The sequence below is a fragment of the Ziziphus jujuba genome, chromosome 11, assembly GCF_031755915.1.
Source record: "Ziziphus jujuba cultivar Dongzao chromosome 11, ASM3175591v1".
Classification (NCBI taxonomy): Eukaryota; Viridiplantae; Streptophyta; class Magnoliopsida; order Rosales; family Rhamnaceae; genus Ziziphus; species Ziziphus jujuba.
Window position 1 is genome coordinate 16,596,965 of NC_083389.1, and position 17,460 is coordinate 16,614,424.

The 17,460-nt window shown below is 36.8% G+C and overlaps 1 protein-coding gene across 12 annotated transcripts; it reads left to right on the forward strand.

Annotated features, from left to right (window-relative positions):
- Positions 1-654: 654 nt before the first annotated feature.
- LOC125419387 (transposon Ty3-I Gag-Pol polyprotein) lies at positions 655-13,793 on the forward strand. Of its 12 annotated transcripts, none has more exons than XM_048465150.2 (7): positions 655-811; positions 1,938-1,992; positions 2,233-2,549; positions 2,629-2,716; positions 5,260-5,330; positions 5,634-5,725; positions 7,977-13,793. In XM_048465150.2, the coding sequence occupies exon 7, from the start codon at positions 12,094-12,096 to the stop codon at positions 13,708-13,710; it is 1,617 nt and encodes a 538-aa protein (XP_048321107.2). In that variant the 5' UTR covers positions 655-811; positions 1,938-1,992; positions 2,233-2,549; positions 2,629-2,716; positions 5,260-5,330; positions 5,634-5,725; positions 7,977-12,093; the 3' UTR covers positions 13,711-13,793. The 12 variants fall into 12 exon arrangements, 8 of the variants coding, with proteins under 8 accessions (XP_048321107.2, XP_048321106.2, XP_060668583.1 ...); XM_060812600.1 differs by adding an exon at positions 4,663-4,715 and having other exon boundaries at positions 658-1,024; positions 1,938-2,549; XM_060812599.1 differs by having other exon boundaries at positions 658-1,024.
- The last annotated feature ends 3,667 nt before the right edge of the window (positions 13,794-17,460 follow it).

Genomic DNA, 17,460 nt, shown 5'->3' on the forward strand with positions numbered 1-17,460 from the left:
TTTAAAAATAAAATAAAATTTAAAAAATAATAAATAATATTTTTATCTGTTTTAAAAATAATAAAATATATATTATTTTAATTTATTTTTTTATTTTATATTTTTCTATCTTAATCTTATAGGAAAAAAGTTATTTGAATATATTAGAAAGAAAAAATTATAGAGAGAGGTAAAATATTATATTTGGATGAATATCTCCAATTAAATATTTTTCTCTTAATTTATATTTTTTTATTTTAAAATTTTTTTAAATAGAATAATTTAAAAAATAATTATTTTTATTTTTCTAATTTTCTGTGAATTATATCCGTTATTTTTAATATAAAACAGAAAAGCAGTGAAAGTCCCTTTCATCACATAAGACAAGGGACATTACAATGTACCATGTCATATGTGACATGACATATTACATACATAACCTTGACCTGGCACATATGACATGACACATTATACATGACAGGGACTTTCACTGGTTTTCTATCACATACGACAAGGGATATTACAATTGTTCACATTACATACATGACATGGCACATATGACATACGTCATGTTATATGTGTCAATGCGTCATGTTATAATGTGAACATTTGTAATGGCCCTTGTCGTATGTGATGAAAGGGACTTTTACTGGTTTTCTGTTTTATATTAATGTCTTTTTCTTTTTTTTTTGGGTTGCGATCGGCATCCAAAAGAGATTCGCCAGTCTTGGGGAAATCGCAGAAAAATAAAAATGAAGTTGATGTGTTGTATTTCCAGTGAGAACTCAAAGCTTCTGGTCTACAAGTGTCTAGGAAATCGGAGGCTGCACAGGTAAAAACAGAAAAGCTAACCATTTCATCATGTTGTTCTGCTCACTGCTTTCTACCAGGCCTTCAATGAAGGAGGTTGTTCACATATTGCTTGCTTAGATGAGGAAATCAACTAGCTTATGGCCAAACGATTGCTTGGAATGAGTATAATGTTGCTCCTCTCCTAAACAACTCTAAGCGTGAGAAAGATTTAGAAGATGACCATGCTAGTTTGGTAGCTATTTTATGATATAACATACACATACACACGTATATATATACATATACATACATTTTTCCCTTTTGGGTTTTCCGTTCAAAACATTGTTTTTTTTTTTTCTTTTTTTCTTTTTTCTTTTGGCTCTCAGAGATTCTACGGTGAACTGGTATTTTTATTTTTTTTATTTTTTCAATTTTGACAAAGGATAGGGGTGGGATGACAATCCATCTTTGTTTATGCTGCTAACCCTCAGTTTGGATCTAATTTTTTATTAAACAAGGGAGTATGGAGAAAGTATTGGAAAATTTTCTGCAAGAATTTTGGGAAGAAATTAAAGAAGAAGAGATAGCATTTGACCCAAGGTAGAAATTGGAACTTTGGGCATCACCGGAGGAAAATATTTCTGGAGCCACCGGAGCATATACTTCTTCCTGTAATAGTTGTGTGGGGTGGGATTCACATGTGTATTAAAGGTAGAAGTATATAGTTTAGATGTGTCGGAGGGGAAAGGAGATTTTTGCCTTTGACGGAGAGGAAATTGTAAAAACTTGGGACAATTTTTTTGTTGTCATTATACATAGTTGAATGAACACTTTTTTCAAAAAGATAAACTAGAAATAAGTTGTCATATTATTTATATCTTTTCTAATATTTTTCTCATACGTAGTCTTGATTTTTTTTGGATTCATTTTTGGATCAATATATGCTTTTTCTTCTTGGACTACTAGTTTTAATATGAAATTTATTATCATTTTTTTTCTCAAACTTAAAACTTATAAAATGTGTACTATTATATTATCTATATTTTTCTTTAAGATTTCGGTATATATCTATAACTAATTTTTATTTTATTTTACTATAAGATTTCTTTTTCTTTTTTTTTTTTTTGGGGATAAATATTCTGAACTGATGGATTCTAATGATATAGGATTCTAGTTGTTTTACCGCTGATGAGCTAAAGCAACGGAATTTTACGGCAATAAGTAAGTGTACTTTTATAATTTATCCATTTTGTTTGAATTTTGATAATTTTAAAATCATAAGTCATCTCTACAAGCCAAAATTGTTGTTGTTAATAACCTTTTTCTAAACATCAAAACAAAGTTGTGTATTGGTCAAATAGTGCTAAACTTTCCCTGTCCGAAATCCCAATATGCGTACCATAGTGTCTCTCAGAAATTCTACGGGGAACTAGTTTTTGTTATTTTCTGATTTTGATTAAGGAGAGGAGTGGGATCTAGCATGGAGGAAGACTTGGAAAATTTTCTGCAAGAATTGGAAAATTTTCTGCAAGAATTTGCGAAGAAGTTGAAATCAAAAGCCTTGTGTATCAATGGAGGGACATACTGGCTGGTTTCGTCAGTTGCAGAGGGAGGCAAACAGAGAAAGGAGATTTTTACTCTTGAGTGCCAACCCCTTGCTGTTAATAACAGAATTGCTCATGGGAAATGGTCATTTGGAATTTTGGGATAGTACAAGGGGCACATTGTCTTTAGCCAATTGCAAAGGGAGGCAACGAGGGAAGCAGATTTTTTTACACGTGAGTGCCAACTATTGCTTTTAACAGTTTTTTTTTTTTTTTTTTTTTGTTGTTTTAAGCTAATAATTGCTTTTAACAGAATGGTGCAAGGGAAATAGTCATTCGGAATTTTGGGATGGTACAGAGGGCACATTGCCACGGTGGAAATTGTAAATTTATGACAATTTGTAAGTGTGCCTTTCCATAATTTACCCGTTTTGGTTTTGGGAAGTGAATTGATTATTTCGAATTATAAGTCATCTGCAAGCCAAAAATGTTTCTTTATGAATTTTTTTCCCCCTCAAATTTTGAATCTAGACTTTAAATTTGAAGATTATTATTAGTGATCATTGCTAACTGGATGTCCTATAAGGATACGAAATTACTTGTTTGAAAATATAAATTGGGGTTCTTTTTCTCTCCTACTTCAACACAAAGTTGTGGAGCTCTAAATTGTGTTTTGGTCAAATATTGCCAACCTCATTATTCAAATTCCACTAGACATGTGGTATATATTATATATATATATATATTTGTAATTTATAATGTTAATGTATGAATTATGCCCTTATTCATAAACTCGTTTGCTTCAAAAGTTTCTGACCATTTACTTTTGCCTTCCGTAATTTTTTCCCCCCCTTCCATTTTTACCTCTACAGTCTTTACTCAAACAGTTGTCCGTTTTATGAGTGATAATGCAGACAATTGATTTAAAAAATTTTCAATTTCATATCTACCATTTGGTTCCTTCTCATTCTCTAAGCCATCCGCTTTTCGCTGTTTTTCACATCTTTCACCATGAAAAAAACAAGCTCACTTTCTTGGTTTGTGAAAACAATTTTTATTTGTACCAATTATATTCGTTTTTTCCTCATCAAACACGAAGTCTCCTCACACACACACACACACAGACACACACACACACATATATTTTATTAAAAACTTCCTTGTTCCGAACTAGAAATATTTAATGTCTTACAATAACTGTTTATTTATTTGTTCAAAATTCTGCATTGTTTCTATCTTCTATATTATCTCACTGTTATTAGATATACTTAGTTTTCATTAATTTAGTAAAATTTTAAAGAGTATATTGGTAAGTTGTTTTTGGTTATCAATTTATCATAATGCCATCTATTCTACTATATATTAAAACTCAATTATATGTAACAATAATAGTAGCATATTAGTAATATTATTATTATTTTTATTTTATAATTTAAAATAATTTTCCCCTTTGTTCCAATATCTTGAACCCATGATCTTCCATAGTTGACATATTTTTATTTTCGCTTTGTAGTAAGTCAGTCAAACTAGCTAAGGCCTTTATTTTTTATCTTTTCAATTGAAAAGCAATACAGGTTTATTTATATGTGATGTTTGCAATTTATTTTGAGTTATTGGCTTTATTAATCCTTGAACCATGCTGATAAATGCATTTTGGTACTTCAACTTATTTTTTTAGCACGTTGATCCTTAAATTTCAATTTTTGATAAACTTTGATCCTTGTAACTTGTTTTAGTACGAGTTTTAGCAATTTTAAGACATGCAGTACATTTGCTTTAACAGGAGAATAACAAAATTATGAAAGTAGACATTCGCACAAGACCCTTTCATGTTGTATCAAGTATTGCACGTCACAAAACTGTTAAAAAGTAATAAAATAGTTTAAGGATCAATATGTATCAAAAGCTGAAGTTTAATAACCAAAATACCAAATAAAAAGTATCGAAATTTACCAATCAAAATGTCAAAAAAAAAGTTTAGAACTAACATAGTTAATAATCTGTTTTTTTTATTCGTTGATTTTGATAATTGATTGTCAGATTTTTTTCCCCCATTAAGATGAGGGATTTGAATTCGGATTATTGACAAGGGAACAAATAACTTGTCTCTGTAGGGACATAATTAATTGTTAATAGTTAAATGTAGTTATAATATTTATTTTTCTTTTTTATCTGTAGGGATATAATTAATTGTTATAGTTAAATGTAGTTATAATATTTATTTTTCATTTTTCTGTTAACAATGATTTTACATTTTATACCATACATATCGAATTATGTTACATTGTTATAGTTGTAACATTATGACCATCTGAATTGATTTTTTTTTTTCTCTCTTTGTATTTAGATATGGAAAAGTTTCTAATCAAAACACAAAGATTTAAGCAAAATTGAATTACGGTACAAAGAAGTGGAGATTGATTTCCTTTTCGTCTTTGTTCTTTTTGTTTCTTATTTTGTTTTTTATATGAAATATTACATTGGTATTTTGTAGAAGCTACGCATGTTTTTATATATGATATAGGAATATTATGCTCCAATATGTATATATATATATATATATATATTTACCAACATAATAGATATCAATGGATTTTATTATAATTTGCTACCTATGTTTTTTGTTCTCCTAGTTAAAATTCCTGACTCCCACCCTTTGCATACTGTACTGTCAAAATAACCCTTTTTATTTTGCTTTGAATGAGTTAGATATGCCCTTGCTGTTTTTGGTATAGTTGTGTCAGATGAACTGAAAGGCTGCTAGTGTCTTGTGAAACCAAAAAAAAAAAAAAAAAAATGTTTGTGTCTAAGTCTTTGGTTCACATGTATGACTTTTTTGGGTTAACTTTATTCAGTCCATTTATTTGCCATCTATTACGTGAAACATCTTTGTTCAACAATTATAACTTATATTGTTTTGTGGTGCTTTTGTTGACTTTTACAGCATGAACCTGGAATACAATGTCGAAATACAATGTCACAGGAAATTGGATCCCAATATTGGTTACAGTAGAGGTATGTATTTTCTACTTTAGACGTTAACAATGAATAAGAAAAGTTGGACATAAAATTTTTATTCAATTTGGTTTATTTCGTGAAATGTCTTTGTTCAACAAAGACGTGCCATTATTTTAAAGTTTACATAAAAAATTTATTCAATTTGGTCTATTTCGTGAAATGTCTTTGTTCAACAAAGGCGTGCCATTATTTTCAAGTTTACATAAAAAATTTATTCAATTTGGTCTATTACGTGAAATGTCTTTGTTCAACAAATGCGTGCCCATTATTTTCAAGTTTTTTGAATGGTGTTCTTTCTAGGTAAGTTCTTGATAAATTGGAGAGCAAGAATTTCATCACATCTTGAACTCAGGATCAGGAAGTTTGGGCTGTCCCAAGGGAACTCTTTGTAAGTAAGTTCAATGACTATTTTGCACCATTTACTACATGTAATGTGGGCGTTTTTTGCAAATTGCCATATGCTTGGGAAAAAAACTAGATGGGAGAGACCCACCGACATTATTACAATCACTACTAAATCATCACGTTTCTACATTGATCTTCTGGGCATCTAAACCTTAGCTTTTAACAATGTCAACCGGTTGGTATTGGGTACTGCTTGCCTGGATCTTAACCAATATTCGAAATCGAAATTTCGTATGACCAGTGTTTTTCACAGTAGAATATGATCTAAAAGTCTTTGCTGCACCATACACGGTCCGCGGAACGAATCCATTGCTCGTTCTGTGATTTTTTTTTTTTTTTTTTTCTTTGAACAACTTCCTGTGATTTTCAAAATCCAAAATCCAAGTTTTGTTTTTAGTCCTATGGTGTGTTTAGTCGTTGCCCTTCAAGTGACTCAGTAGAAATTGGATCACATTTAGCTATACTAAAAAATTGCTTTATATTTCTCTTTTTTTAATTTTTTTAAATAACAAATTATTATTATTATTATTTTTATAAAAGATAATTACTTAACCAAGTATAGAGGTTTTTATGAATAGATTAGATTAGGGACGGACCCACAAAAGGCCCCTCAAATTTTTGTCGCTTTCGTTTTTTTTTTTTTTAATTTTTTTAGTCAGCGTGCCAATTTATGTTATTCGGTACAGCCGTGCCCCCCTTCATTTTCCTCTGGATAAGTGCTTTTGATATTTTGTTTTTCATCTTGTTTTTTAGTATTTTGTTCCATTAGCATTTATTTATTTATTTAGTTTTTGCATGTTTCTTACCTTCTTATTTATCTGCTGCTATTTTTCATCCCTCACCTATCTAAAATTTTATTATAATTGTACTGTGTATTAACATTTTTTAATTATATCATACTTATTTAATCACTATTTAATATGGAAATAAATCTATAAGTAAACTAGAATATACTTTTCTAAGATTTCGACAAAAGTTTCTTAGTATTAAAAATTAGGTGTATACAGAGCCTACCTCCTAAAAGCTTTATACATTTCCGGGAAGTGGTACTTTTAAAAAGTTTGCATTACAAAAAGTAGAGAGAATGATCCACCAAGGGGTACCGCTCAATGAATAGTTTATATCCCCCATTTTTATTCCACAAAATTTCAGAAGAAAAAATATAAAATATACTTTTTTTTGTCAATTAATATATTCTTTTGATAAAGAAATATATTATACACTTGTATATACCAACATCATGCCAAAATTATATAAACCATAAATGAAGGCTTTTAAGTAGAATATACTTTAAAGGGTAGTTAGGCTTTTCACGTTTTATATATAAACCATTTCATACTGTTCACAAAATTTTGATTTCGATAAATGACTACTATCAATAATATGCTTAATTTTATGATATATGCTTAATTTATGAACACAAAAAAGAAAAAACGAAAAAAAAAAAAAGCATAAAACACAAACATTTAACCATAATTTTTCAAAACCCAAGGCAAAACCACTGAAGACTACATTATCAGTCGTCTAACTTGTTCTAGGCGAGTATTCAGTTGATAGATAATATCATCGTAGCTTGATTAAATCGTGTATTATCCTATTATGCTTTGATTTTTTGAGCCTACTTGACGCGTTTCTCTGCGTATAATCACAGCAGAGAACGCACTATCAGGGGAAGATATCCATCTTTGGCCCACCCTAGGAAAAAAATGTGAAAGCCAAAATCCAAGTTTGAAAAACTTGAAGCTCAGACAATCTGATGGTTCTTGGGCAATTATAATCTAATAAAGCATGGCGAGTGCCGTGCAAACAAAGAAAAAAATGGAAGAATACGCTGTTTATTCTCAAAGCCAAATATTGTGTTTATGGCCAATTAATTTAACTTTTTTTTAGACAATAAAGTCATGTATAATAGGTAGTGGATAATATTATTTTTTATAATCTTTTAACTATTTATGATCCATGGTTTGACACGTACACTATCACGTAGGAATGATCACGTAGGAATGATGCAAGCTGACCATCTTTTGTTCCATCCCCTAAAAAATAAAAAATAAAAGAACAGCAACCCATTAGGGCTGTTTTGGGATTGCTTTATCTAGCACCTGTAGGATTATTTAATTTCATACGTAAATATTTTTTTATAATAATATTTGTTATTTCATACATAAACATGATAGTTTTTTTAAATAAATTTAATTATAAATTAAACATTAATTTTTAGTATAATTATCCGGGTAGATTAGATGGCGGTGCGAAGACGTGTCGCGTTCATGATCTCCTGCTATTGCTATCGCAATTAAAGAGTAGAAAGAAGTTTTTTTGTGGTATAATTCAGCAGAATCAGGCTATTATACATTTTCTTGAAATGTGCATTGTTCGATTCATTCCCATTTGAGATAGGAAAGATGTTTTCCCTAACCTTCACAAACATGGGAAGCGATGAAGTTTTCAAAATTCCAATCTTAGGGAAGGGCATGGCATGGATTCTTGTATTTGGAACCTTTAATTTCAAATTATCTTATTTCACTAAGGATATTAAAGAAAATTGTGAGTTGTAATGTAGTAGATTCTATTTCAAGTCATTAAAGGTAAAATTGATAAAAATTATTAATGTGGTTAGTTAAAAAAAAAAAAAAGTGTATGGTATAGCTAGCATGATAGAATTGCCCCTCTTGAATCGGTCAACACGTCTTGAAGTAATTTACCATAATGGCCCTCGCGTTCCTGTATAAATTAAGGGCCGTAAATTATCATTGGATGTCTTAAATAATATCAACGCTCAAGCCTTCTCCAAATGTCGAAGAAAGCAAACCAGAAGGGCCTTTAAATACCATACGTTCCTTCCCCTTCTGCTCTTGTCCTGTGACTGGGTCTATTGTAGTTCCAGACTTGACTATTATAGCCATAGTGCGATGCCGACTGCTGCTTTCTCGAATGACTCCTAACTTTAATAAAGCTGCAATATGCTTTTGGAAAGTTGCTTTTAGTGCTGGCGTGCAGCACACCTTTCTTCTTTGGGACTGCTGTCTCTGTCCCTTCTACTTTCAGTTGAGAAAGTTTGGTTGATAACTCTGAAATGGAGCTTTCCAAGTTTTCCGGTGCTTTTCCCTTTAATACGTGTTGTTGTAACTGCTGGACCTGCAACTGCAATAAATTGAGCTTTTCAGTAAGCTCAGTTACGATAAGCAGGATAGTGTTATTTTGCTTTATGATTGCGCCCAGTTGTGCAAGGGTATTCCGGTATTCTGCTGGTCGTGCAAAACCAACGGCTGGTGGTTCGATTGCTTCGGTTGCGGTGACTGCGTCTTTGTAAGTTTGTTTGTCTGCAGTCGTTTGCCAGGAAGTCATCCACCGATTAAGGTTTTGACTTCGTGCAATACGCTCTCCACCTTCTTAATCTGTTTGTTGAGCTCTTCTGTGAGTTTGAGTGCTTGCTCTTCTACCAATTTTGGTTGTTTGGAGATCTCAACCACTAATTCTCGAATTTCAGATTTGGAGAGGGGTTTAGATGAATGGATTTCTTTTTCAAGGGAAGAGATGTGTTTGCGAAGATTAACAATTTCACACTTGAAAGATTGATTTTCTTCCAAAACTTGTTTAAAGTGCTTTAAACTGACTTTTGCAAATAGACTGACTCGATCATACACAACAGAAATATTATTATGTAACAGAGATAGAGTAGGCTTTTGATTTTCAGCAAGGTCTAAATATTCTAAATTTGCTGTTACAGACTCTTCGTACCACTTCTTAATGGCACTTTCAAACCGTTCAGACATATACCGTGACTAGGTGAGTACCTCACTCAAAGGCAATCTAGTTACAGGCAACTCCTTTGCCTTCGCCTAGATTGAAGCTCTGAGACTTTTGCTTAACACAACAAATCGCGATACAGAATGAAGCAATTTAAAAATGAACTAAGGTTCTTACGAAGAGAGTAATAAACAAAAGAGAAATTAAACCTTGCTCTGATACCAAGTAAGGATCGCCTTTCGAAACTCTGGGTGATAGAACACACGAAGTTTATTAGATTGAAAGGATTTTACAAAGCGGAATGATAGAGAGATAGAGAGAATATCAGCTCAAGTTATGCTTGAATGCGTGATAAACTCTTTGCACACAACTCTACTTATAGCGAAAGAAAGGTTGAATGTCATTATCAGCGGGTGCTCATTGGGCCCCATCGTCCTGATAAAGAGATTCACTCTTATCGCTTACAAAGATAATGCGCTAATAGCGCCAAACGACTTTACACAAACCGACAAAAATACACACTTTCCTAAGGGGAGATGGCACATGGACGGCCACGTTTGCATCTTTTCTAAAAGATCTCCCCGACATACTTTAATTATTTAGTTGCCTAACTCGTACCCTAGGCACATGGGTGTAGGGCTCACCACTGCTTTTTCAGAGAGAGACGTCCAACTCCAACGTCTTTTCAAGGGCTTGGCGTGCTTTTTCAAAAGCTTCACGGTTCTGGATGAGTAGAGGAAAGAGGTCCCCATAGTAGTTATCACTTGTTGCCGACACTTGAAAGTATTGGGCTTGGCCGACAGAATTTGTGACATTTCAGCCAGTGAAGCCAGGACGCAGGTTTTGGTGATTTCGAATGTGGACCGGGCCTTTTTGGCGATGCGATCATATTCGGTTGCAGCCATAGGCCTGTTGTGTAATTCACGAAGCCTGTCTCGATAATTTGCTGCAAGCTGTAAAATAGCATTGAGTTGATCAGGATCGTCCACTGGGTTATGTCCTCGGGAACTGCCAGCTCCGTCAGCCATGAGTCCTGTTGACACAGAAACAATCTCTGTTCACTAACAGAGTTATCCAGGAGTAAAGGTGTAACAAGGCGTGATAAATTATCTGCTAACACATTTTGTTTTCCATCTATGTGTTCAAAAATTAATTTTAACGCCTGTTCCTGTAATGAAATCCGTGAAGGCCAACCATCTAACTCGAGAGGGTTTATTGACTGCTGATTTATTATAGAAGCTAATAATAGCTTGGCAGTCTGTTCTCAGAGTTATTTCTTCCTTATCCAAGTAGTGGATCTTAAGGGCATTTAAAGTCTCCATGCAGGCATAGATTTCAGCATCTATGGAAGACTTGACTGTGGGAAATTTGCCATTTGCGTATACGCACACACGCTCTGTAGACCTGGGGTCTGCTTTTGCCTTTTTCCACTTACAGACACCTCCCCAACCTTCCATACAACCATCAGTTTCAAGCACGATGTATGCTGTTGGAGGTGCAACATCCAGGTCTGGTAACTGCTGTATTTGGGCTTTGATTTCACGAACAAGGGCCCAGTCTGAAGGTTTAAAGCGCTTATCTCCATGTGGGCTGGTCTTCTCATAGAGTGGGCCTAGTTTAGTCCCCAGCTTAGGAATATATGAACGGGCATAGTTGAGTATGCCTAACCATGATCGTTACATAATAATATTTCTGTTGTGTATGATCGAGTCAGTCTATTTGCAAAAGTCAGTTTAAAGCACTTTAAACAAGTTTTGGAAGAAAATCAATCTTTCAAGTGTGAAATTGTTAATCTTCGCAAACACATCTTTTCCCTTGAAAAAGAAATTCATCTAAACCCCTCTCCAAATCTGAAATTCGAGAATTAGTGGTCGAGATCTCCAAACAACCAAAATTGGTAGAAGAGCAAGCACTCAAACTCACAGAAGAGCTCAACAAACAGATTAAGAAGGTGGAGAGCGTATTGCACGAAGTCAAAACCTTAATCGGTGGATGACTTCCTGGCAAACGACTGCAGACAAACAAACTTACAAAGACGTAGTCACCGCAACCGAGGCAATCGAACCACCAGCCGTTGGTTTTGCACGACCAGCAGAATACCGGAATACCCTTGCACAACTGGGCGCAATCATAAAGCAAAATAACACTATCCTGCTTATCGTAACTGAGCTTACTGAAAAGCTCAATTTATTGCAGTTGCAGGTCCAGCAGTTACAACAACACGTATTAAAGGGAAAAGCACCGGAAAACTTAGAAAGTTCCATTTCAGAGTTTTCAACCAAACTTTCTCAACTGAAAGTAGAAGGGACAGAGACAGCAGTCCCAAAGAAGAAAGGTGTATGTTTACAAAAAGCCTTCTGACATCCTTGAGCAAGAGAAGGCCCGAAAATGAGCAGATCTACTAGATTTGGCTCAACCACGGTCACAGAACGACCACCTGCTGTACTTCCCAGAACCTCAACCAGTAATCGGCGAACAATCAATTTTGAGGACCAGATTCGTAACTATCGGACTAATCAGAGACGCCTGTACAACTTGCAGCGGCGACTTTCCAGGAATAGCAGACGATACAGACGGACAATTGAGTCTCAGCTAGATCCTACAGATGCAGATTGGAGAAAATAAATTCAGAATCCCATTCACCTACAGCTTCGACATGAATTTAGGAGATGGGATCCAAATGATTGTCGGATGCAACTTCATACGTGGCATGCAAGGAGGCGTCCGCATTGAAGGACAACAGGTCACCTTCTACAAAAATTTGACAACCATCGAAACATCACTCTCAGCTGGAGCTTGCATAGAGGAGTGTGACCCCACAGTCTTGGCAGACATCTCTGTTTTTAGTGCTGTCCCATCAAATAAACGATTCTTGGACAAATATAAAGGAATCCTGGACAGATTAAGAGAACAGGGTTTTATTGGTGAAGACCCACTAAAGCATTGGGAAGCGAATGGCATCAAGTGTCATATCGATGTCATCAATCCTGATATAACAATTCAAGATCCGCCCTTGAAACATGTGACCCCCGCACTCAAAGCAACTTTCCAAAAGCATATTGATGCCCTGCTGAAACTTGGCGTTATCAGGGAAAGTAACAGCAGACACCGCACCATGGCAATGATAGTAAAATCAGGGACCACTATCGACCCAGTCACGGGAAAGGAACAAAAGGGCAAGGAAATGATGGTGTTCAATTATCGAACGCTAAATGATAATACCTACAAAGATCAATACAGCCTGCCAGGTATTAACACCATCTTAAAGAAAGTAGGATACGCAAAGATCTATTCAAAGTTTGATCTAAAAAGCGGTTTCCATCAAATTGCTATGGATAAAGAGTCCATTCCTTGGACAGCGTTCATAGTCCCACAAGGATTATTTGAATGGTTGGTGATGCCTTTTGGACTTAAGAATGCCCCTGCCCTGTTTCAAAGGAAAATGGACCAATGTTTTCAAGGCACTGAGGACTTTATTGCTGTCTATATTGATGACGTCCTCATCTTTTCAGCCTCTGAGCAGGAACATCACAAACATCTCCAAATAATGCTTGACAGGTGTAAGAAGCATGGATTAATCCTATCCCCTACCAAGATGGTGATTGCTGTTCCAGAAGTTTATTTCCTTGGAGCAGTTCTCGGAAGGCAAAAACTTAAACTGCAACCGCACATTATCCAGAAAATAGCTAATTTCAAGGATAAGGATTTGCAGGAGAAGAAGGGCTTACGATCATGGTTAGGCATACTCAACTATGCCCGTTCATATATTCCTAAGCTGGGGACTAAACTAGGCCCACTCTATGAGAAGACCAGCCCACATGGAGATAAGCGCTTTAAACCTTCAGACTGGGCCCTTGTTCGTGAAATCAAAGCCCAAATACAGCAGTTACCAGACCTGGATGTTGCACCTCCAACAGCATACATCGTGCTTGAAACTGATGGTTGTATGGAAGGTTGGGGAGGTGTCTGTAAGTGGAAAAAGGCAAAAGCAGACCCCAGGTCTACAGAGCGTGTGTGCGCATACGCAAATGGCAAATTTCCCACAGTCAAGTCTTCCATAGATGCTGAAATCTATGCCTGCATGGAGACTTTAAATGCCCTTAAGATCCACTACTTGGATAAGGAAGAAATAACTCTGAGAACAGACTGCCAAGCTATTATTAGCTTCTATAATAAATCAGCAGTCAATAAACCCTCTCGAGTTAGATGGTTGAACACATAGATGGAAAACAAAATGTGTTAGCAGATAATTTATCACGCCTTGTTACACCTTTACTCCTGGATGACTCTGTTAGTGAATAGAGATTGTTTCTGTGTCAACAGGACTCATGGCTGACGGAGCTGGCAGTTCCCGAGGACCTAACCCAGTGAACGATCCTGATCAACTCAATGCTATTTTCCAGCTTGCAGCAAATTATCGAGACAGGCTTCGTGAATTACACAACAGGCCTATGGCTGCAACCGAATATGATCGCATCGCCAAAAAGGCCCGGTCCACATTCGAAATCACCAAAACCTGCGTCCTGGCTTCACTGGCTGAAATGTCACAAATTCTGTCGGCCAAGCCCAATACTTTCAAGTGTCGGCAACAAGTGATAACTACTATGGGGACCTCTTTCCTCTACTCATCCAGAACCGTGAAGCTTTTGAAAAAGCACGCCAAGCCCTTGAAAAGACGTTGGAGTTGGACGTCTCTCTCTGAAAAAGCAGTGGTGAGCCCTACACCCATGTGCCTAGGGTACGAGTTAGGCAACTAAATAATTAAAGTATGTCGGGGAGATCTTTTAGAAAAGATGCAAACGTGGCCGTCCATGTGCCATCTCTCCTTAGGAAAGTGTGTATTTTTGTCGGTTTGTGTAAAGTCGTTTGGCGCTATTAGCGCATTATCTTTGTAAGTGATAAGAGTGAATCTCTTTATCAGGACGATGGGGCCCAATGAGCACCCGCTGATAATGACATTCAACCTTTCTTTCGCTATAAGTAGAGTTGTGTGCAAAGAGTTTATCACGCATTCAAGCATAACTTGAGCTGATATTCTCTCTATCTCTCTATCATTCCGCTTTGTAAAATCCTTTCAATCTAATAAACTTCGTGTGTTCTATCACCCAGAGTTTCGAAAGGCGATCCTTACTTGGTATCAGAGCAAGCTATAATTTCTCTTTTGTTTATTACTCTCTTCGTAAGAACCTTAGTTCATTTTTGAATTGCTTCATTCTGTATCGTGATTTGTTGTGTTAAGCAAAAGTCTCAGAGCTTCAATCTAGGCGAAGGCAAAGGAGTTGCCTGTAACTAGATTGCCTTTGAGTGAGGTACTCACCTAGTCACGGTATATGTCTGAACAGTTTGAAAGTGCCATTAAGAAGTGGTACGAAGAGTCTGTAACAGCAAATTTAGAATATTTAGACCTTGCTGAAAATCAAAAGCCTATTAATGGCGGATCTTGAATGGTAATGTCTGGATTGATAATGTCGATGTGACATTTCAACTTGTTCTTTTCCCAGTGCTGAAGTGGGTTGTCACCAATGTAGCCTTGCTCCTTGAGCTTGCCAAGTGTCCCTTGATATTGCTGTAAGAACTTTTGATTGGACGGGACAGCACTAAAGAGTGTTTTGATGGTGATAGGATAAGGCCATGTTTCTTACAGATGTCTAGCATTATCTGTAGGTGCTTGTGGTGTTCCTGTTCATTGGCAGAAAAGATCAACACGTCATCAATATACACAGCGATGAATTCTTCTGTTCCTCGAAAACAGTGATCCATCTTCCTTTGGAATAGTGCTGGTGTATTTTTCAACCCAAATGGCATGACTAGCCATTCGTACAGACCTTGAGGGACTATGAAGGCAGTCCAGGGGATGAATTCCTTTTTTCTTGCCTTTCGAAGTCCATATTTCTTTCTTGGGCCGTAATATCCAGGAAGAGGGATTTGACTGCAGAAGGATAAGTCTTTGAGCCCACGTTGTAATTGGGCCTGTTTGCATATTTCTGCCAGTTCTTGATAGGCAAAATGTATTCGTGGGAATACACCTATCGTATTTCCAGGGTAGGCTGCATTATACTTCTGCTCCAAGTGTTTTCCAATGAGGGCTGGCATTTTGCGGAAGAACTTGTCTGATAGTTCTGTATTGACAAAGAGCCTTCCTGTTTTTGCAGCTAGCACCTTATACCGATTCATGTATGGTATAAGATCCTTCATATGTTCACAACTTAACCTTTCCAAGTCAAGATAGGCTTGATCTTGTTCAGCAGTGGATCCGGTTGCAGGGTCTTCAAGAGTTATGATACGTTTGATTTGGGACTATATTCTGTGTATCATCTCCTATATTGATCAGCCTTTGGTATTGATCTGGGAACATCATGCGCCATTGAACAAAGGCCTTCTTCTCAATTTCACCTAGCAGGTTCTCGATGAAATGAATTTTTGTTGTGACATCGCCCCATATCTTTGAGTCCACTAAGTTTGTTGTAATGGACTCCCATCTGCTGATTACATCATTGTACATCCCAATGTCATCGGGAAGTACCAACATTGCACCTGCTACTTGTTGGGCCGAAGGTAACTGCCATTGTTCAGTAGGGACTCCTTGAAATCGGGCTCTTCTCGCATTTCGAGCTGCATAATCAGGCACGGCCCATGGATTTGGTATTGTGGGCCTTGCTGTTGGAGGATATTGGGGAGGTCCCATCATTGTATCCTCTGGAGGATTGTAAGGTGACATGGTAGTAGTCGTTGATGACGAGGCTAATGCAGTCTCAACTGCTGCTGCAACTTGTGATGGTCGGAACTTAGGATACTCTGACCAATCATCATCTTCTTCCAGATTAAATGCAGCCATGGTTTCTTCCAATGTTACTTCCTCGTCTTCGTCTGGTATATGCAGCACCTCTGTTCCTGTGCTGTCTTCTTGTTCTGGTTCTGGGTTATGGAATTCTTCGAAATGTGGAACACCATTAACAGATGTGGTTTGCAACATCATGGGTGTTGCAGATTCAGCTGTTTCTGACAGATCTGTTGCAAGCCACTCATCCCAGTTTGGTTCGGGGGCAAAGAACTCATGCTCCAATATTAACTCATCTGGTTCAGGTTCTTCATACGAGAGGTCGTGCCCGAACAACTCATCATCTTCACCAAGAAGTTCATTTTCGAGGCGGGCGGAGAAGCAGGACTCTCCACCACCTTCCGGGGGAACCGAAGGTTCATCAAAGTCAGGACCCCAAGAGGCCAGAGCGGGGTCAGGCATAGGAGCGGTAAAGGAGGGTGGCGGTTGATAGGAACGCCAGAAAGCTTCAGGACAATTACCGCTACGGTTTTCCTCCCAAACAGCATAAGCAGGGCAGGGGTCAGATGCCCAGGGATGATCAAGGAGTTGACCATTATCGGGTGTAGGACCATCCGAGGAGTCCGATTGGTCCGAGTCCGAGTCATAGAAAGAGTCATCAGAAGACTCGGTGTCGTAGATTGGATCAGGTTCCAGATATTGAGGATCACCGGTAAAGGTGAGGATGGCTAAAAGCTGTTCTTCATCCTGGTCATCTGGTAAGATAGGCATATCATGGGCATCAACAGGCGGTGGTGGGCGAGGTGCGACTGGAGTATAGCCGCGGAATGACATGGAAACACCACCATTGAGTAGAGAATGCGTTTCTACCCGAGTTGGATTATGAGGATTCCTCCGTTGTGATGGTTTGAGAATCCAACGTCTGCCTTGTAGTTCAGCCGTAGAGTATTTGGTGCCTGGTAAGGCGAGCACACCATTGCTAGCCAGGTAATCAGCAACATTCTGTACATTATATGCGAAATTTGTGTTGCTGGTGTTGGTAAGTCGGCCAATGACCATGCGAGAGATTAAGAGGTTGCTTTCGCCACCTTGCCAGTCATCGTAGCCATGCGTCTGCACCGATATCTCGACACAGTTGGCAAAGTCGTTGACGGTCATCATGATGTCAGGAACGACGTACACCATCTGTGTACC